The following is a 21,589-nucleotide window of genomic DNA, read 5'->3' as shown; positions in this document are numbered from 1 at the left end:
TATGTTAGTCTTTCAGAAAAATGTAGTAATCTTAAAAAGGTCAATCAAGTCATTTTTCAGCCAACTCTTTTCAAGAAGAGACAAGGGAAGAAATTTATTCTGTTCTAGCAAGGCTACATACACTGCCAATTCTCCTGCAGCAGGCTCTGCAAGTAGACAACAGCTGTCATTCAACAACGAAAAAAAGAAAAAACATGTGATCAGGGTTATGATCTGAAGTTAGCCTTTCCTGCCATGGACTTAATTGATGTGGAGACTGAAAGGCAGTGGAGTTCCCATCCACTACCCTCCCAACCAACTGAATAGCTCCTGCCACCAAATGTACCACACAGGTGGGCATTAAATTCTATTCAATGTTAAGTTTGGAAGGCAGTTAAATGGCTAATCCAAAGACGAGGGTGATGTTGCTGATTTTCTATTCAGATATTACCAGTCCTGCTGGGAATATCCAGCATTTTGCTCATATTTAATCCATCCAGTTGTTTGGGAGGTATGGGGAAAGCGGAAGTAGGACCTGTGATTCCTTGAGGTGGACGTAGAAATGAAAATACTTTATAACAAGACAGTTATGAAGGATGATGATATAATATACTTGCTGAAGTAGCATGTTAAAACAATGTTAGCAATTTGTAGAAGAGAAATAAAAAATCTGTAAAGAGTTGCCAACAAAAAAGTTGTCTTCCGATTTTAAAAGAAATCTACTTCCATTTACTTGTTCAGGTATAAATCTTGCCATTTGCATTCATGGGAGGGAAATTTGCCATATCATTGATATTTTATTTAAAATACAGATTATCAAGTACATAAAGTGAAGCCAAGTATGTTAAGAAGTGGAACAAAATCCCTAACGTTATGTAGATTGGGACAAAAAAAGTACAGAATAAACTGCAACTCTGGTCTTAGAGTAACAAGTATCACCTCAAAATGCATTGTTTCTGTATCGTTCCACAACATCTTGCTTCAAAGCAACACAAAATGAAATCCTGCAATTAGATATATAGATGAGACAATGATGAATCAAGCAAAAATGTTGATATTTTCACTACTCATTAGTAATTGAAAAAATACGATGTACACACAGGAGCAGCATATAACTGTAATTGATTACAATATTAGATTTGTAACCTTGGCTCTGGAACAAACCAGAGACCATATTTCAACCTGCCATTAAATACTCATTTCCAGGGGTGTATAATAACATCTCTGAACAGGTTGATTAAAAAAATAAGTTAAATAATCCTTTCATATTTCATAACGATAACAGAGTAAACACACCCCCTAAGTAGCAGCGACCACAATAAGCTTGAATGGTAGATGAATGAGTCGAAGATTAGTATTTTAAACCTAAATAAGGGCAATTGTACAGGCATGAAAGCTGAGCTAGTTGAAGTGAACTGGGATAATATGCTAGGGGATATGTAAATAGAGAGAAAAGAAAATCAGCAGACATTTGAGTATAATTTAGAATACTCAGAATAAGAATATTCTTACAAAAAAAAGTCTACATCTAAAAACATTAATGAATAATCAAATCTGAAGAAAAATTGTATACTTGAAAAGATGAGCGACAGGTCAGTTGATTGGTCAAATTATAAAGCACAGTAAAGAGTGACTAATTTATATTAAAAAATACTGATGCTGGAAATTAGGAAAATAAAATCAGAAATTTTAGAGACACTCAGCAGGTCAGGCAGCAGAGTTAATGTTTTGTGTCCAGTGACCCTGTTGAGTCCTAATGACTAGTTTATTCCTCCTGATCAATCTTTTAGAGGAGGAGGTTAAGCAGGTTACAAATGTAGAAATAGATGGCAAATGTTTAAAAAGTAGAGGGCAATGGGTAGCATGGTGGCACAGTGGTTAGCACTATTGCCTCAGTGCCAGGGACCCAGGTTCAATTCCAACCATTGGTGACTTTCTGTGTGGGGTTTGCATGATCTCACTGTGCGTTTACGCTAGATACTCCGGTTTCCTCCTCCCATAATCCAAAGATATGCAGGTTAGGTGGATGGACCATGCTAAATTACTCCATAATATCTAGGGCTGTGTAGGCTAGGTGGATTAGCTATGCTTAATGCAGGGTTGCTGGAATAGGGTCTGGGTGGGATAGTCTTCGGAGGGTTGTTGCAGACTTAGCGGATCAAGTGGGCTCTATCTGCACTGTAGAATTCCATGATTTAAACTGAGTGTTGTCTCCTTAGGAGTGAGAATTAGGAGTTAACAGTAGGGAAACATAAGGAAATGACGAATGAAATGAACAAATATTTTTACTTCTGTCTTCCCTACAGATAATATGAAAGCATCTCAGTAATAACTATAAATCAGGAGGTGGAAATGGGGATACAAAAGTAAAAACTAGGAGCAGGACTTGGTGGTTTAGCTCCTCCAGTCTGTTCCGCCATTTGATATGACCACAGTTGATCTCAACTCTGCCTCAACACCACTTTTCTGCCCATTTCCATAACCCATCAACCCTTTACTAATTAAAAATCTATCTGTTCTGAGGAAGAGTCAGTCGACCCGAAATGTTAATTCTGATTTCTTTCCACAGATGCTGCCAGACCTGCTGAGTTTTTCCAGCAATTTATGTTTTTGTTTTTGATTTACAGCATCTGCAGTTCTTTCAGTTTTAAAAATCTATCTCCCACTTAAATTTATTCAATGTCCCAACATCCATGGCACTCTGGGGCACTGAATTTTCCAGATTCAAGATCCTTTGAGGAGAAATTTCTCCTCAATTCTGTTTTAAATCTGCTATCCCTCCTCCTTAAAACTAAGACTTCTTGTTCTAGATTGCTCCACATGAAGAAACATCCTTTCTACATCTGCTCTGTCAATCCCCTTTAGTATCATAAATAATTCAATAAGAACTCTTCTCATTCTTCTAAATTCCAGGGAGAAAACCTGATGAATTACAATCACTTTGGAAGCAGAACTGTGCAAACTGATGCAGCTTTGGGCTGTCAAATCCCCACATCCCAATGGACTTCATCCTATTATCTTAAAAAGGCGGGGGGGGGGGGCTAATGAGGTGGATAATGGGTTAGTGTTAATTTTCCAGCATTCACTAGATTCTGGAAAGATTCCATCTGACTGGGAATTAGATATTACAACTCCTCCATTTAAGAAATGAGGCAAAAAACACAAACCTATAGGTCAGTTTGCTTGATGTCTGTGATCACAAAGATTTTAGAATCTATTATAAAGGAGGTTATAGCGTCGACTTTAGGAAAACTTGGGGGGGAAATAAATTGAGAAGAGTTGACATGGATTTGTGAAAGGAAAATGTCCTTTCACCAATTTATTAGAGTTCTTTGAAAGAATAATATGAATATACTGTTACTTGGAATTTCCAGAAGGCATTTGACAAGGTTCCTTATAAAAGGTTATTGAACAAAGTAGGAGGTAGTGGTGTAGAGGTAAAATATTAGCATGGACAGAAAATTGGCTGAATGGCTGGCAGAAAACAGACCGTATACATAAATGGATTTTTTCTTTTAAGATTGGTAGAATGTAATGAGTGGAGTCCTGCAGAGCTCTGTGCGCGCACCTTAATTTTTTCCACTTTATAATAATGGCATAGATGAAGGGAGTAAAGGCATGGTAGTCAACTCTGCAGGTGACACAAAGATAAGGCAGAGAAATTGTTATGAAAGGATACAAGGAGGATGTAGACACACTTGACAGGTTGAATGAGTTGGAAAAAATATCTGGCAGCTAGAGCAAAGATAATGTGGGAAAATGTTAGCGTGAGATAACAGCAAATAATTAAGGCTACTGGAATGCTAATAATGATTTCATTTGATGTAACAGCACTCTTCACATCTATAGACATTGGCCTAGCCAAAGATACCATTGCTACATCATTGGATAAGCGGTTACACCTGATGACACGAGCAGCATCAACAACAGCAGCATATTAAAACTACTGTACCTATGCCTCACAAATCACTTTACATTCAATGGACAAGTATACAGTCAAATCAACGACATACCAATGGGGTTCCCAATATCAGGACTGTAATGCAACACTTAGAATGGACAGCCCTCCCCACCATCCAACCCAGTATGTAGATGACACCTTTTGTATGTCATAAATGTACATAACTGGAAGAAACGCACCACCACATCAGTAACATCTTCACAGGAATAAAGTTCATTGAAGAAGAGGAAAACAACAGCAGACTCCCCTTCCTGGACGAATTAGTGGAACACACACCTACCAGAGAACTCCAGACTAGTGTGTACAGGAGGAAGACCTATACTGATCAGATACTGAATTAAAACAGCAACCACTCCAGCATCTACAAACGGAGCTGCGTTAGGACATTATTTAAACGGGCAAGAACACATTGCAGCAACTCGGAATTCCAGAAGGCAGAATTGGAACAACTATTTAAAGGAATTAAACAAAACAGGTACCCCAAGAGCACTATCCTCCAGTATTTAAAGGACAAGCCCAAAGAAAACATTATACGACCAGACACGATAGCGACCACAGCATATATCAAAGGCATACCCAACTACTCAGACCCTGGGAATCTTAGTGGCCAACAAACCAGTAAACACCTTGTACCAGCTCCTCACAAAGGTTAAAGATCCAACACCAACATCCAACAAGACAAATGTTATTAACAAGATTCCCTGCAAAGACTTTGAAAAATGCTACATAGGACAAACAGGAAGAAAACTGACCATATGCATGCACAAACACCAGCTAGTCACTGCCAGGCATGACCAGTACTTTCTCATTTCTAACCACACAGACAACAAAGGACACAAATTCAACTTGATCATTCCAATGCAGCCTTGGCTGGTCTCCTACATTCTAGCTTCTGTAAATTTGATGTCATCCAAACCTTTACAGCCCAAGTTTACTCACACAAAGTTCTGTTCACTGACCTACACTAGCTGTGGGTGAGTAACAGCTCAATTATAAAATGTACATCTTTGTTTCAAATACCTTATGGCTTCACTCCTCATCTCTGTATTCTCCACTAGCCCCACAAGTCTCAAATATCTGCACTGAATTAATTTTTGCCAACTGGAGCACCCCTGATTTTAATTACCCCATTAAATGCTCACCTTGCCTTTATCTAGACCCTCAGTTCTGCTCCAAATGATCTCTACTTCTCTTTCCTTATTTAAGGTACTCTCTAAAACCTACTTCAACTATCTAACTGAAGTGCCTTGGCCATTTTATTATGCTAAAGGTGCTATATAAATATATGGAAAAAGACATGATAAATCGATACTCAAATGAAAAATGAGCTAATTTTAATGTGCTGAGAAACAGAAATGGGTAAATGCCTGAAGTGGAAAGAAATGCAGGGAGACAGTATAACTAAAAAACCAACACACAAGCAAAAAAAGACAATCGGCCTCTTTCATGAACAGCAGCTAATGAACTCAGTAAAAAAGACTGATTATAGTTACCTCAGAATAAAAAAAAGAACAAAGAAAATTTACAGCCCAGTAACAGGCCCTTCGGCCCTCCAAGCCTGAGCCGATCCAAATGAACTGTCTAAACCTGTCACCCAATTCCTAAGCATCTGTATCCCTCTGTTCCCCATCTACTCATGCATCTGTCCAGATGCGCGTTAAATGGACCTATCCTGCCTGCCTCTACTACCTCTGCTGGCAACGCGTTCCAGGCACCTCCCACCCTCTGTGTAAACTACTTGCCGCATGTATCCCCCTTAAACTTTTCACCTCTCACCTTGAAAGCGTGACCTCTCATTATTGCATCCTTCACCCTGGGAAAAAGCTTATCTCTATCTACCCTATCTATACTCTTCATGATTTTGTAGACCTCAATTAGGTCCCCACTCAATCTCCATTTTTCTAATGAAAACAAACCTAACCTACTCAACCTCTCTTCATAACTAGCACCTTCCGTACCAGGCAACATCCTCGTAAACCTTCTTTGCACCCTCTCCGAAGCGTCCACATCCTTTTACTCATGATTAGATTAGATTCCCTACAGTGTGGAAACAGGGCCTTCGGCCCAACAAGTCCACTCCAACCCGCCGAAGAATAACCCACCCAGTCCCATTTCCCTCTGACCAATGCACCTAACACTATGGGCAATTTAGCATGGCCAATTCACCTGACCTGCACATCTTTGGACTGTGGGTGGAAACCGGAGTACCTGGAGGAAACCCACGCAGACATGGGGAGAATGTGCAAACTCCACACAGACAGTCGCCCAAGGTTGGAATCGAAGCTGGGACCCTGGTGCTGTGAGGCAGCAGTGCTAACCACTGAGCCACCATGCCGCCCAGAATGTGGCAACCAGAACTGTACACAGTATTCTAATTGCAGCCGAACCAACGTCGTGTATAATTTTAACACAACCTGCCAGCTCTTATATTCAATATTCCGTCCGATGAAGGCAAGCATACCATATGCCTTCTTGACCACTCTATCCACCTGTGCAGCAACCTTCAGGGTACAGTGGACCTGCACTCCCAGATCTCTCTGCTCATCAACTTTTCCCAAAGCTCTTCCGTTGACTGTATAATTCGCTCTAGAATTAGACTTCCCAAAATGCACCTCCTCACATTTGTCTGGATTGAACCCCATCTGCCACTTCTCCGCCCAACTCTCCAGACTATCTATATTCTCCTGTATTCTTTGACAGTCCCCTATGCTTTCTGCTATTCCACCAATCTTGGTATGATCAGCAAGTTTGCAGATGACACAAAGTTCATACCTGATCATACCTCTTCCAGATCATTTATGTATATCACAAACAACAGTGGCCCCAGCACTGATCCCTGTGGAACACCACTGGTCACCTTTCTCCATTTCGAGAAACTCCCTTCAACTATTACGCTCTGTCTCCTGTTGCTCAACCAGTTCTTTATCCACCTAGCTAGAACACCCTGCACACCATGTGACTTCACTTTCTCTATTAGTTTACCATGGGGAACCTTGTCAAACACCTTACTAAAGTTCTTGTATATGACATCTACAGCCCTTCCTTCATCTATCAACTTTGTCACTTCCTCAAAGAACTATTAAGTTGGCAAGGCACGATCTCCCCCACACAAAACCATGTTGCCTATCACTGGTAAGCACATTCCTTTCTAAATATAAATAGATCCTATCCCTCAGTACGTTCTCTAGCAACTTTCCCACCACTGCGTCAGATTCACTGGTCTGTGGTTACCTGGAATATTCCTACTACCCTCCTTGTACAGGGGACAATATGAGCAACCCTCCAGTCCTCTGGCACTTCACCTGTGTTTAAGGATGCCACAAAGATATCTGTCAGGGCCCCAGCTATTTCCTCTCTCGCCTCCCTCAGCAACCTGGGATAGATCCCATCCGGTCCTGGGGATTTGTCCACCTTAATAACCTCTAGCCAACCCAAAACATCTTCCCTACTGATGTCAACGTGATCCAGACTACTCAAACTTCTATCCCTAATCTCAACATGCATCTTGTTCCTCTCCTCAGTGAACACTGATGCAAAGTAATCATACAGAATCTCACCCATTCTCTCCGGTTCAACACAAAACCTTCCTTCATTATCCTTTAGTGGACCAATCCTTTCTCTCGTTACCTGCTTATTTCTTCTATAAGAATGAAAGGCTTTGGGATTCTCCTTAATTCTGCTCACTAAAGCTATTTCATGACCCCTTTTAGCCCGCTTGATTCCTCATTTAAGACTGGTCCTACTCTTCCAATATTCCTCCAGGGCCCATTCTGTTCTTAGATGCCTGGACCTTATGTACACTTCCCTTTTCCTCTTGGCTAGTTGTATGATTTCTCCTGTCATCCACGGTTCATGAATCTTGCCTTTCCTATCATTTGCCTTCAATGGGACATGCCTATCCTGCACCCTCTTTAACCTATATTTGAAAGCCTCCCACATCTCAAATGTGGACTTCCCTTCAAATAGCTGTGCCCAATCCACATTTCCCAGCTCCTGTCTAATTTTGATATAATTAGCCTTGGCCCAGTTTAGTACTCTTCCCTCAGGACCACTCTCATCTTTGTCTTGAGTAGTCTAAAACTTATAGAATTGTAGTCACTGTTCACAAAGAAATCCCCCACTGCAACTTCTACCACCTGGCCTGGCTCATTCCTCAACACCAAGTCCAATATGGCCCCTTTCCTTGTCAGACTATTGACATACTGCTCTAGAAAACTCTCCTGGACGCTTCTTACAAATTCTACCTTATCCAGACCTCTGACGTTAAGTGGGAGATGTTTGGAAAATTAAAATCTCCCATCACTACTACCCTATTGCCTCTACATCTTTCCATAATCTGCTTACCTATTTATTCTTCTGTTGTGGTTCTGTTCGCCGAGCTGGGAATTTGTGTTGCAGACGTTTCATCCCCTGTCTAGGTGACATCCTCAGTGCTAGGGAGCCTCCTGCGAAGCGCATCTGTGATGTTTCCTCCGGCATTTATAGTAGTTTGTCTCTGCCGCTTCCGGTTGTCAGTTCCAGCTGTCCGTTGCAGTGGCCGATGTATTGGGTCCAGGTCGATGTGCTTATTGATTGAATCTGTGGATGAGTGCCATGCCTGTAGGAATTCCCTGGCTGTTCTCTGTTTGGCTTGTCCTATAATAGTAGTGTTGTCCCAGTCGAACTCATGTTGCTTGTCATCTGCGTGTGTGGCTACTAAGGATAGCTGGTCGTGTCGTTTCATTGCTAGTTAGTGTTCATGGATGCGTATCGTTAGCTGTCTTCCTGTTTGTCCTATGTAGTGTTTTGTGCACTCCTTGCATGGGATTTTGAATACTACATTGGTTGTACAAAATCCCATGCAAGGACTGCACAAAACACTACATAGGACAAACAGGATTACAGCTAACGATCCGCATCCACGAACACCAACTAGCCATGAAACGACACGACCAGCTATCCTTAGTAGCCACACACGCAGATGACAAGCAACGGGAGTTCGACTGGGACAACACTACTATTATAGGACAAGCCAAACAGAGAACAGCCAGGGAATTCCTAGAGGCATGGCACTCATCCACAGATTCAATCAATAAGCACATCGACCTGGACCCAATATATCGACCACTGCAACTGACAGCTGGAACTGACAACCGGAAGCGACAGATTCAAACCACTATAAATGCTGGAGGAATCATCACAGAAGCGCTTCACAGGAGGCTCCCAAGCACTGAGGATGTCACCTAGACAGGGGACGAAACATCTGCAACACAAATTCCCAGCTCGGCGAACAGAACCACAACAACGAGCACCCGAGCTACAAATCTTCTCACAAACTATTTATTCTTCTACCTCATGCTCACTGTTGGGAGGCCTGTAATACAGCCCCAACAATGTAACTGCACCCTTATTTCTCAGCTCCACCCATAATGCCTCACTACTCAAGCTCTCCATAGTGTCCTCCTTTAACACAGCTGTGATAGCATCCTGACCAGAAATGCAACTCTACCCACCCCCCCACCCCCTTTTACTTCCCTCCATGTCCTGTCTGAAGTGTCTATATCCTGGAACAATTAATTGCCAATCATGCCCTTCCTTCAACCAAGTCTCTGTGATTGTAATAATGTCCTACTCCCAGGCACCAATCCAAGCCCTAAGTTCATCTGCCTTACCCACTATACGCTTTGCATTAAAGTAGATGCACTTCAGGCCACCAGTTCTTTTGCATTCATCTGCTCTCTGCTTACTCTTCCCCGTATTAATGCTATCTTCATGATTCTTACAGTCTCCAGTTTCCACCTCGCTGTCTAGTTGTCTTCTCTTCTGGTTAGTTTAAAACCTCCCCAATAGCAGTAGCAAAAACTCCCCCAAGAACATTAGCTCAGTCTGGTTCAGATGTAGACTGTCCATTTTGTAATTGTCCCACCTTCCCCAGAACCAGTCCCAATGTCCAACAAATCTGAACCCCTCCCTCCTAAACCATCCCTCAAGCTAAGTGTTCATCCTGCCCATTTTTTCATTTCTACGCTGGCCAGCACATGGCACTGGTAATAATCCTGAGATCACTACCTTTGAGGTCCTCCTTTTTAACTTCTCTCCTAGCTCCCTGAATTCTGCTTTCAGGACCTCATTTCATTTTTTAACTTATATCATTGGTGCCTATATGCACCAAGACAACTGGCTGTTCACCCTCCCCTTTTAGAATGCTCTGCAGCCGATCAGTGACATCCCTGATCCAAGCACCTGGGAGGCAACATACCATCCGAGAGTCCCATTTTCGGCCACAGAACTGCCTATCTATTCCCCTTACAATAGAATCTCCTATGCCTATGGCCCTACGAATCCCTTTCCTGCCCTTCTGAACAGCAGTGCCCACCACGGTGCCATGATCTTGGCAACTGTTGCCCTCCCCGACGAGCCATCTTCCCCAACAGTATCCAAAACGGTATACCTTTTTTGGAGGGAGATGACCGCAGGGGACACCTGCACTGCCTTCCTACTCTTTTTCTGCCTTTTGGTCACCCATTCATTGCCTCCTTCAGCAATTCTAACCTGCGGTGTGACCAGTTCACTAAGCGTGCTATCCATGACCTCTTCAGCATCACGGACGCTCCACAGTGAGTCCATCTGCAGCTCCAGAGCCATATGCGGTCAAACAAAAGCTGCAGCTGGACACAATTCTTGCAAGTGTAAGAGTCAGGAACGTCAGCCACTTTCCTGAGCTCCCACATCAAGTAAGAGGCACATGCCACAGGTCTGAGGTCCCCTGCCATTGTAAACTTAGCTTTATATCAACTAACTAAAACCAAACAATGTACTTAGAAAAGAAAAAGAAAAAAGAAAATAAAAATAAAAAACAGAACCCTGAGAAAATCTAAATCATAAAGTAGGTTTATACAAAGTGCTTTCAGAAAGGCAGCAATCTAATATAATTTTTCTTTGTGAACTAAGGGGATGCTTAGATGTGGCAAGTGAAAAGGACAGAGGTATATTAAGAATTTGGTAAAGAAATCAGTAATGTAAGAAAAAACAACTAATAAGGGAAAAGAAATGACATGATAGCAAGCTGCAAGTAATACTGTGTATGTTTTAGCATTGGTAATCTACTTTAAATTTCAAAATCACCAATCCTTTTTCAAACACAAATGCAATGATACACTAATGAAAGATATCACATCACAGGTCACTTACGTTAACACATTAGCTGGCATCATCTGTGATTCTGGTGCTGCTTCTATTAATGATTGCCAAGTGTTTGTAGAATTAGGAATGACAAAGCCAAATTCAAAAAACCATTCTGGAAAAAAAAATTGAAAAGTCAGTTTTCATAAAGCTTAAACAAATCATGTTACCGAAAATAGTCTCATGATTAATCAATCCTAGGCAATTGGCAATTACGTAAATTGGTTTTTATAAAACAATAAAATGCATAACAAACTATGAAGCAGACACTACAACAAACCTACTGATTTGTGTGTGCAGCTTGAAGATCCATAGCAGCCTAACAGCTGGTAGAATTACAACATTGTATAGACATGGCACATATTTTCCTTAATGGAAAACTATGATCAAGGCAAGGTACATACAACAAGTACCATTTATGATTAAATATTTGCAATTATTTAACTTTAATATAACGTCTTCTTCAATTTTTCATGAGTCATATAGGATCTCAGGCATAATTCATGATGCCTGTTATGAAATTCTTGATGGATTTTCCCGTCTTTGACTTATCAAATGGAAGATTGCATACTGTTTCAAACAATGAAGCACTGAAACAGTACAATACCAGTCACTCACCACAGAAATGAGTCAACAGGGAAATAGTGGCAATAAGACTGACCCCTAGATTTTTCTTAAAACAAATCTAATATTTCTATCACTTTTCTCTTTTGGCATGCTGGGTGGCCTGCATCATTTGCTCCTCTGTGTTTTCTTTTACCTGTACCATTTCAAAGAACGTATTTCTCTTGGGTGCAATTACTAAAGCTTTCAAAATGCAGTTTGAGCAATGACATATTCTAACTTGTATAGTACTGTTTTAGTTGCATGAATTGACATTGTTTGTTCTATTAATAGCAGCCTTACAATGACAGAGTATGATAAATCAAAGTTAAACTGAACTCGAATATTCCTGGATCTCTTTCAACTTAATCTAAAATTATTGCAGCACTAATCATAAAGAGTGTGCGTTGCCCAACATTACACCTACATGCAAACTATAATTTAAAAACAGTAGATAACCAACAACTATTTATTTAGGTAAATAGTAAATTTCCAAACTATCATGCCCCTAAACCTCTGGTCTATCTTGAAGTCAATTTCTTAGCTATTCCCAGACTTTATCTCTAATTCTCAATCATACTAAATTTAAGTAGCTGCTTTTGCACTCATTTAATTTATTTACAAAATTAAATTACTTATTAAATATATTGCTTTTATTAAATGCTTTTCAAAATTTTAGATATGTCACCTAGTAAGGATTTTACAGTTTACGGAGGATATAACTCTCATAAAATTTTTTACGAAGCGGCATACTCCGAGAAGTACAAAATCAAAGTACAGCAAATGCTGGAGGTCTGAAATATAAAAAAAACTGGAAAGACGTAGGTGAGGCAGCATCTGTATACAGATAAAGACGGTTAATATTTCAGATTCATGATCTTTCATTTGTTGAATGTGATGAAATATATATGGAAGATGACTAATGCTTGAAGATGTTCCTACATATTCATAAACTATTACTTGGGAGGGTATGACAATACTATATCAGAACTACTTCTGGTTGCTTAATATTTGTCTCAACAACAAACCTGAAATACAATTGTGAAAGGTTGGAAAATAATCCTTTCTGGAATAGGATCATGAACAGGATAGACTGAAACTAGTGAATCTACAATTCCATTCTCCAGAAGTATTTATCTGCCCAGCTTTATTTATGAAGAGGACATTCTTAGAAAAGTAATGTGGCCAGAGACATTAGTGATAAAATGTTTGTTCATGTATGTGAAATTGGTTGCTCAAAGAATTGGAATGTTATTGCAATTAGAATGTTGGAAAGTGGAAAAAATCATCAGAAGATCCAGGACGAAGAGATGTTCTTACACACATGAATGGAGAGAATACAAAATTTGTTAAAAGAACCAAAAGGAACATTCTTGAGTTAGTGATCTGCACCAATGTGTGACAGATTTCCTGAATAAGTTCAGTACTTACATTTGGAAAATTTGAAGTATTTATATATAAAACAGGGAAGTCTGTTAAATGTGACAAAGCATCTGGGTTTGCAGATTTTATAGCTAGAAAAAGCAAAGGTTCTGGAGAAGGTATAGAGGACATGAAGATATTTTTGGGCGGTAATTACCAGTATAAGCTCAAGGATTTAGAGAAGTCCAGGTTTCCAGAGAAAATAATTGATGTCTTTAAAAAAGCTTTTTAAAAAATTAGTGCATCTAAGATGTTTAGGGAAAGGGTTAGGGTACAAGTTCAGAAGTACTTCTTCTCTCAGAAAGTCATCAGCGTTTAACTTTTCCCGGAACATGACAACATGACGATGGGTCAATGATATGTGTAGCTACAACCTTTTTGATTGGAGCAATCTTAATGAGCCAAATGATTTTTCTCCATTTTTAAATGTTTTAATGCATGAGTATAGATCAAAGGGTCAAGAAAGACCATGGTAGCAAACAGAGTTGATATGTTCTCCATCCACGAAAGTGCTATGAAATGAACCTCTGAAATAGTCTCTCCTAATCAAACTCCTACTGCCCAGCTTCACTTGCCCATTCTGGTTAGATTGAGTTTTTTGAAGAAGTAATGAAGAGGATTGATGAGGGCAGAGTGGTAGATGTGATCTATATGGACTTCAGTAAGGCGCTCGACAAGGTTCCCCATGGGAGACTGGTTAGCAAGATTACATCTCATGGAATACAGGGAGAACTAGTCATTTGGATACAGAACTGGCTCAAAGATAGAAGACAGAGGGTGGTGGTGGAGGGCTGTTTTTCAGACTGGAGGCCTGTGACCAGTGGAGTGCCACAAGGGTCGGTGCTGGGTCCACTACTTTTCATCATTTATATAAATGATTTGGATGTGAGCATAAGGGGTGTATAGTTAGTAAGTTTGCAGATGACACCAAAGTTGGAGGTGTAGTGGACGGCGAAGAAGGTTACCTCAGATTACAACGGGATCTTGATCAGACGGGCCAATGGGCTGAGAAGTGGCAGGTAGTGTTTAATTTAGATAAATGTGAGGTGCTGCATTTTGAGAAAACAAATCAATCTTAGCAGAACTTATACACTTAATGGTAAGGTCCTCGGGAGTGTTGCTGAACAAAGAGACTTTGAAGTGCAGGTTCATAGCTCCTTGAAAGTGGAGTTGCAGGTAGATAGGATAGTGAAGAAGGTGTTTGATATGCTTTCCTTTATTGGTCCACAGTATTGAGTACAGGAGTTGGAAGATCATGTTGCAGCTGTACAGGACATTGGTAAGGCCACTGTTAGAATATTGCGTGCAATTCTGATCTCCTTTCTATCGGAAAGATGTGAAACTTGAAAGGGCTCAGAAAAGATTTACAAGGCTATTGCCAGAGTTAGAGGATTTGAGCTATAGGGAGAGATTGACTAGGCTAGGGCTGTTTTCCCCATAGGCTGAGGGGTGACCTTATAGAGGTTTATAAAATCATGAGGGGCATGGATAGGATAAATAGACAAAGTCTTTTCCCTGGGGTGGAAGCGTCCAGAACTGGACGGCACAGGTTTAGGGTGAGAGGGGAAAGATATAAAAGAGAACTAAGAGGCAACGTTTTCATGCAGAGGGTGGTGCATGTCTGGAATGAACTGCCAGATTAAGTGGTGGACGCTAGTACGATTGCAACATTTAAAAGTCATCTGGATAGATATATGAATAGGAAGGGTTTGGAAGGAAATGGGCCAGGTGCGATCAGGTGGGATGAGATTGGGTTGGGATATCTGGTCAGCATGGATGAGTTGGACCAAAGGGTCTGTTTCCGTACTATATATCTCTATGACTCTATGACTCTCTAACTATGGTGAGCGGGTGAAGCTGAATTTTTGGATGCACCTCCAGATTGGTAAGGTTTGTTTGTCTTAACTGGTACTTTACCAAGGAGAACTCAGATTTCAAACAGTTATTGGTTGACTAACTAAGTATACATCAATTGACTATGTAGCAAATCGTAAATGCAATAGACTGCAATATCAAGGGTACATGAGACTTTTCAGCCTGCTCAGCAGCTCATCGAGAAGGAAAGCTTCAAAATTAAATCTATATCCTTTTCTGCTGTTACACCAGGATTAGCTCCTTCAATGACTGAATAGCAAAGGTTCAACATAAACCCCACTCACTTCAATATACTCACTAACCAGAGGTTCAGCAAGTCATCAAACAAAGCAGACATACTAAGCCCTGTGGTTAAGGGAAAGGAATGCTGTGGACTTGTTATTGCAGGCTTAAGGTATAACCATACACACCGAAGTCCTTGCTGAAGTAACTTTGATATTTGAGGACAACAGAGTCAAGTGTCTTCAGGAAGTCAAAAAGCCAACGTCTCAAACCCATTCCTCTAACTCGGTCTTCATTTGGATTTGCAATTGGTTATACAAATCAAGACTTAGTCGAATATTACACTTTAGGTTACATCAACCTAGACAGTAAATCAAAACAGAAATTGCTGGAGAAACTCAGCAGATCTAGTAGCATCTGTGGGGAGAAAGCAGATTAAACATTTTGAGCCTGGTGACTCATCATGAGAACCTTTAATATAATGGTACCATGATACATTTAAATAAGATAATCACCTTCTAAGCACTGTCCTTTGAAGAAAACCTTTTGCTCTAGCCTGAATTTTTCCATCTGTTCAGATGAGGAAAAGTTTAGTTCTCGGGAAACAGCTTTGCATTTTAGGATCTTCTTAGGAACGCGAGCTGCAGAGAAATCAAAACAAAGAGATATTTCATAATTTTCCATTCTAAACTATTCAACAGCATGTCAAGTTCTATAAATATTATCATGAGGATCAAGAGGAGTCCAAAATCATCATTTTTGATGGAGACAGTAAGAAAGTAAAGTACAGAAAGTAATGCACAATGAAAACCCTAAAACAACTGGCCCAGATCTTCTGGTCAGCATCAATGTTAAGTGCATTAACACTGACTGCAATGATTTCTGTGACCCATCTCTTGTGTGATTTTTCAGCTGAAAGTTCCAAAGCCAGCTCAAGTATTGAAGGGTCAACATAGCCATCCATAGAGATGATTGTAGGATGTAAGAAAAGATGGATAAAGCAAAGACAAGGCCTCTTTTTATGACATTAGCTGCAATATTTAGGAAAATGTTTATTGGATTGATGAGTATGTAAGGTGGATGGAGCGGGTGATACGTTGGGTAAATTAGGTTGGGCAAGGAAACATCCAGAGCAAGATTGAGGTTGGGTTATGTCAGGGGTTGAAGAGGAGTAATGTATGTGTGTGTGTGTGTGTGTGTGTGTGTGGAGGGGGGGGGGAAGAATCTCAGTCAATTTATGCCTGCTTATCTCTAAATTATACTATTGTTTACCAGAATAACATTTCCAGGATAAGTATGTAGGGAAGTCCTAGGATGTAGTCAGAATATTTGACACAAAGTTCAATAGTGGAGACTCTCAAGAAGGATCTCAGGAAATATAGAGGAGTCCACTGGAAGCTTACTGTTCCAGGGAATTACAGCACTTGCGTGTTCATCAGGATTTCTACAGGATCCTTACACACACAGAGTCATAGAGAGGTACAGCTTGGAAACAGACCCTTTGGTCCAACCCGTCCATGCTGACTAGATGTCCCAACCCAATCTAGTCCCATCTGCCAGCGTCTGGCTTATATCTCTCCAAACCCTTCCTATTCATACATGCGCCCAGATGCCTTTTAAATGTTGAATTGTACTAGCCTCCACCACTTCCTCTGGCAGCTCATTCAATACATGTACCACCCTCTACGTGAAAAAGTTGCGCCTTAGTTCTCTTTTATATCTTTCCCCTCTCATCCTATACCTATGGCCTCTAGTTCTGGACTCTTCCACCTCTGGGAAAAGACTTTGTCTATTTACCCTATCCATGCCCCTCATCATTTTATAAACCTCGACAAGGTCACCCCTCAGTCTTCGAAGCTCCAGGTAAAACAGCCCCAGCCTATTCAACCTCTCCCTATAGCTCAAATCCACCAACCTTGGCAACATCCTTGTAAATCTTTTCTGAACCCTTTCAAGTTTCACAACATCTTTCCGATGTTGGAGACCAGAATTACACACAATATTCCAACAGTGGCCTAACCAATGTCCTGTACAGCTGCAACATGACCTCCCAACTCCTGTACTCAATACTCTGACCAATAAGGGAAAGCATACCAAACACCTTCTTCACTGTCCTATCTACTTGTGACTCCACTTTCAAGGACCTATGAACCTGCACTCCAAGGTCTCTTTGTTCAGCAACACTCCCAAGGACCTTATCATTAAGTGTATAAGTCCTGCTAAGATTTGCTTTCCCAAAATGCAGCACCTCACATTTATCTAAATTAAACTCTCCATCTGCCACTTCTCAGCCCATTGGCCCATCTCATCAAGATCCTATTGTTATCTGAAGTAACCCTCTTTGCTGTCCACTACACCTCCAACTTTGGTGTCATCTGCAAACTTACTAACTGTATCTCTTATGCTCACATCTGGCAACTTGCATCCAATCTCTAACAATCTGGCTACTGTAAGATTTGGGCCATTAACTCAAATATATAAGCAGACTAGCTGTATATGTGGATGCATTAATAAGGTGCATCCATTAACAGTAATCCATTAATTATGTTGCAGGATTAGAAACCACAGATCTGGACTAATAATCTTCAAACAATAAGGTTGCTTTGTTTTAAATCTCCCACTTCCAACTGGGACTTGGTGCACTACCCTGACTGCTAAACTGAAAGCAGTATGAGAATTTGTGAACTTTACAGTGTTCCTTCCTGTGTGGACTGTATTTTTTGGTATCACCAAAAGATCACCCCCAGCATTGTTCACAACTAGTTAACATTTTTATAAGAACAAGAGTGTCACACCAAGAAACACAATCAGAAATACTGATTAATCAGAATTGTGAGGTGAAGGAATTGCAATCCAGAAGGGGCCAAAGGCCTATAAACACTGATTAGATTAGATTACTTACAGTAAGGAAACAGGCCCTTCGGCCCAACAAATCCACACCGACCCGCCGAAGCGCACCCCATCCAGACCCGTTCCCCTACATTTACCCCTGCACCTAACACTACGGGCAATTTAGCAAGGCCAATTCACCTAACTTGCACATTTTTGGACTGTGGGAGGAAAGCGGAGCACCCGGAGGAAACCCACGCAGACACGGGGAGAATGAGCAAACTCCACACAGTCGCCTGAGGCAGGAATTGAACCCAGGTCTCTGGCGCTGTGAGGCAGCAGTGCTAACCACTGTGCCACCATGCCACCCAAAGAGTATCCCACTCAGACCCCCCCCCCCCAGATCCTTGTAACCCTGCATTTCGCATTGGTAATCCACCTAGCCTGCAGACTATGGGCAATTTAGCATGGTCAATCCACCTAACCAGTACATCTTTGAACTGTGGGAGGAAACCCACACAGACACAGGGGGAACGTGCAAACTCCATACAGGCAGTCGCCCAAAGCTGGAATTGAACCCAGGTTCCTACTGCTGTGAGGCAGCAGTGCTAACCACTGAGCCACCCCAAACATTTCTGAACTGGATTGCAAACTATTTCTGTAGCAACTCTGAATAAAGGGACAGGCCAGTCATTATTATTAGATTCTAAAGTAAACACATTCCCTTGGTACAATGCTTTGTCATTCAGAATTCAGACTGAAGAACAAAGTGGATGATCCAGCTCAACCTCCTCCTGAAATCCAACATCATAGGTGCCATTATTCAGCCAATTCAATTCACTCCACATCCCATCAAGAAACGAATGAAGGCACTGATTACTGTAAAGGCTGTAGGTCCTGACAACATCCCAGTAACTGTACTGAATACTTGTGCTCCAGAACTAACCATGCCCCTCTCCAAGCGTTCCAGTACAGCTACAACATATATCTGCCAGTGTGGAAGAAATTTGCCCAGGTATGTCCAGTACACAAAAAGCAGGACAAATCCAATCTGGTAAATTACTGCCAGATCGCTCAACTCTCAATCATCAGCAAAGAGATGGATAGGGACATCAACTGTGCTATCAGTGGCACTTGTTCAGCAATAACATATTCATCGTCAGTTGGCTTAGGTTTCACCAGGGCCACTCAGCTACTGGATTCACTGCAGCCTTGAGGTGGGGTGAGAGTGATGCCTTAAAAGCAAAGCTGTACAGAATCACCATCTTCAGCTGCTTTATCAATGATCTACCTTCCATCATAATGTCAGAAATACGAACGTTCATTGGTAATTACATACTGTTTACCACCATTCTCAATTCCACAGATACTTAAGTACGTTATGCCCATATGCAGCAATATCTTGACAACATCCAGGCTTAAACTATTAAAAAGCAAATAACATTCACACAACAGGTGTTATGCAATGACTCTCAAACAAGAGAGATTCCAGCTATCGCCCTTGAACATTTAACGATATTATCATTGCTGAATCCTCTCCGATATGAATGTTCTTCTGTTGCTAACATCATTGACTGCCCCTTTACTGCTGCCTTAATTCTTCTTGATTGATACATAATTGTGGAACTCCTGCTCACACTGCTTGCTTCATCAAAAAACAAATTTCGATTAAGTTGTGGGCAGCCACTGCTGTCGACTTAGCTGTTTATTAACAGCCTATTCACACTTCCCTCTGCCTTTATACTTCATTCTTGATTAATTAGCTACAAATAAATATATAAAGTATAAGCCAGTGCGTGTTACCTATCCCAGAAAGTTCAGCATTTCCAGACATTTATGTTGAGTTCCTGTTGAGGAAATGTATAGATTCATGTTATTATCTAATTTCCACATAGCACTGACTCACTCTCAACTTGCAGCTGCATCAAATTTGCTTTAATTCTCTTCCTCTCAACTCTTTGCTTCAGGATTATCTCAATATTCAGTTTATAGAATGACAGAATCCCTGTAATGCGGAAGCAGGCCATTTACTCCATGGAGTCCACACGGAAGAGCATCCCACCAAGATATCCACTCCCATCCTATCCGTGTAACCTCACATCTCCCATGGCTAACCCACCTAGCCTGAACATCCCTGAACATAATAGGCAATGTAGCATGGCCAACCGACCTAATCTGTACATCTTTGGACTGTGGGAGGAAACCGTAGCACCCAGCAGAAACCCAAGCAAACACGGACAGAATGTGAAATCTCCACACAGGTCAGTAGAATTGAATCCAGGTCCCTGGCTCTGTGAGGCAACAGTGCTAATCAATGAGACACTGTGCTGTCCTCATATGCTAATGGTTTCTTGGTTTCATGTCACCAGTCATTCCTATCAACAAACTTTGCAACTCTGTGCTATCTGTTGTGTATCTTCTTTACATAATATCTAGATCATTAATTTTGATTCCAAATAGTTATCCACACAGAAGTTCATTTGGGTGCATTGCTCATTCACCAAAGCATTACAAATAAATTAACAATAATAATTTAATAAAAGGACAATTGTTCTTCAAAGTTTGTGAGAAGATTTGTAGCTCGGGTGCTCGTTGCTGTGGTTCTGTTCGCCGAGCTGGAAGTTTTTGTTGCAAACGTTTCGTCCCCTGTCTAGGTGACATCCTCAGTGCTTGGGAGCTTCCTGTGAAGCGCTTCTGTGGTGTTTCCTCCGGCATTTATAGTGGCCTGTCCCTGCCGCTTCCGGTTGTCAGTTTCAGCTATCCGCTGTATTGGCCGGTATATTGGGTCCAGGTCTATGTGTTTGTTGATGGAGTTTGTGGATGAGTGCCATGCTTCTAGGAATTCCCTGGCTGTTGTCCCAGTCGAATTCATGTTGCTTGTCGTCTGCGTGTGTGGCTACTAGGGATAGCTGGTCGTGTCATTTCGTGGCTAGTTGATGTTCGTGGATGTGGATCGTTAGCTGTCTTTCCCTTAGGCATCTGTTGATGAAATTGCGAGGATATCCGTTTTTTGCGAATACCTTGTATAGGTGTTCCTCTTCCTCTTTTTGCCGTTCTGGTGTGCTGCAGTGTGTTGTGGCCCTTTTGAACAGTGTCTTGATGCAACTTCTTTTGTGTGTATTGGGGTGGTTGCTTTCATAGTTCAGGACTTGGTCTGTGTGTGTGGCTTACCTTAGTGGTGAATTCTCCGTTTAGTGTTCTCTGTACCATCATGTCTAGGAATGGGAGTTGATTGTCCTTTTCTTCCTTTCTCGTGAATCGGATTCCTGTGAGTGTGGAGTTGATGATCCGGTGTGTATTCTCTATTTCCGTGTTTTTAATGATTACAAAGTTGTCATCAACGTATCTGACCCAGAGTTTGGGTTGAATTTGTGGTAAGACTGTTTGTTCTAACCTTTGCATTACTGCTTCTGCTATGAGTCCCGAGATCGGTGAGCCCATGGGTGTTCCATTGATTTGTTCGTATATATGGTTGTTGAATGTGAAGTGTGTTGTGAGGCACAAGTCCAGTAGTTTAAGTATGCTGTCTTTGACAGA

At 41.2% G+C, this 21,589-nt stretch overlaps 1 protein-coding gene across 2 annotated transcripts in view; it reads right to left on the bottom strand.

Annotated features, from left to right (window-relative positions):
• Positions 1 to 21,589, bottom strand: part of pde6d (phosphodiesterase 6D, cGMP-specific, rod, delta) — a 64,338-nt gene that overhangs the window by 4,396 nt on the left and 38,353 nt on the right. Inside the window, exons 3-5 of one of the 2 annotated variants that reach the window (XM_043702246.1) lie at positions 15,739 to 15,864; positions 11,111 to 11,216; positions 905 to 983 (exon numbers count right to left, since the gene is read on the bottom strand). In XM_043702246.1, the coding sequence (XP_043558181.1) occupies positions 920 to 983; positions 11,111 to 11,216; positions 15,739 to 15,864 (296 nt within the window). In that variant the 3' untranslated portion in view covers positions 905 to 919. Of the gene's footprint in view, positions 1 to 904; positions 984 to 11,110; positions 11,217 to 15,738; positions 15,865 to 21,589 lie in introns of those variants that run through there. The other variant, XM_043702245.1, reaches the window with a different exon arrangement.

This window comes from Chiloscyllium plagiosum, chromosome 13 (assembly GCF_004010195.1).
Source record: "Chiloscyllium plagiosum isolate BGI_BamShark_2017 chromosome 13, ASM401019v2, whole genome shotgun sequence".
Classification (NCBI taxonomy): domain Eukaryota; kingdom Metazoa; phylum Chordata; class Chondrichthyes; order Orectolobiformes; family Hemiscylliidae; genus Chiloscyllium; species Chiloscyllium plagiosum.
This window is presented reverse-complemented; position numbering and strand designations above follow the sequence as displayed.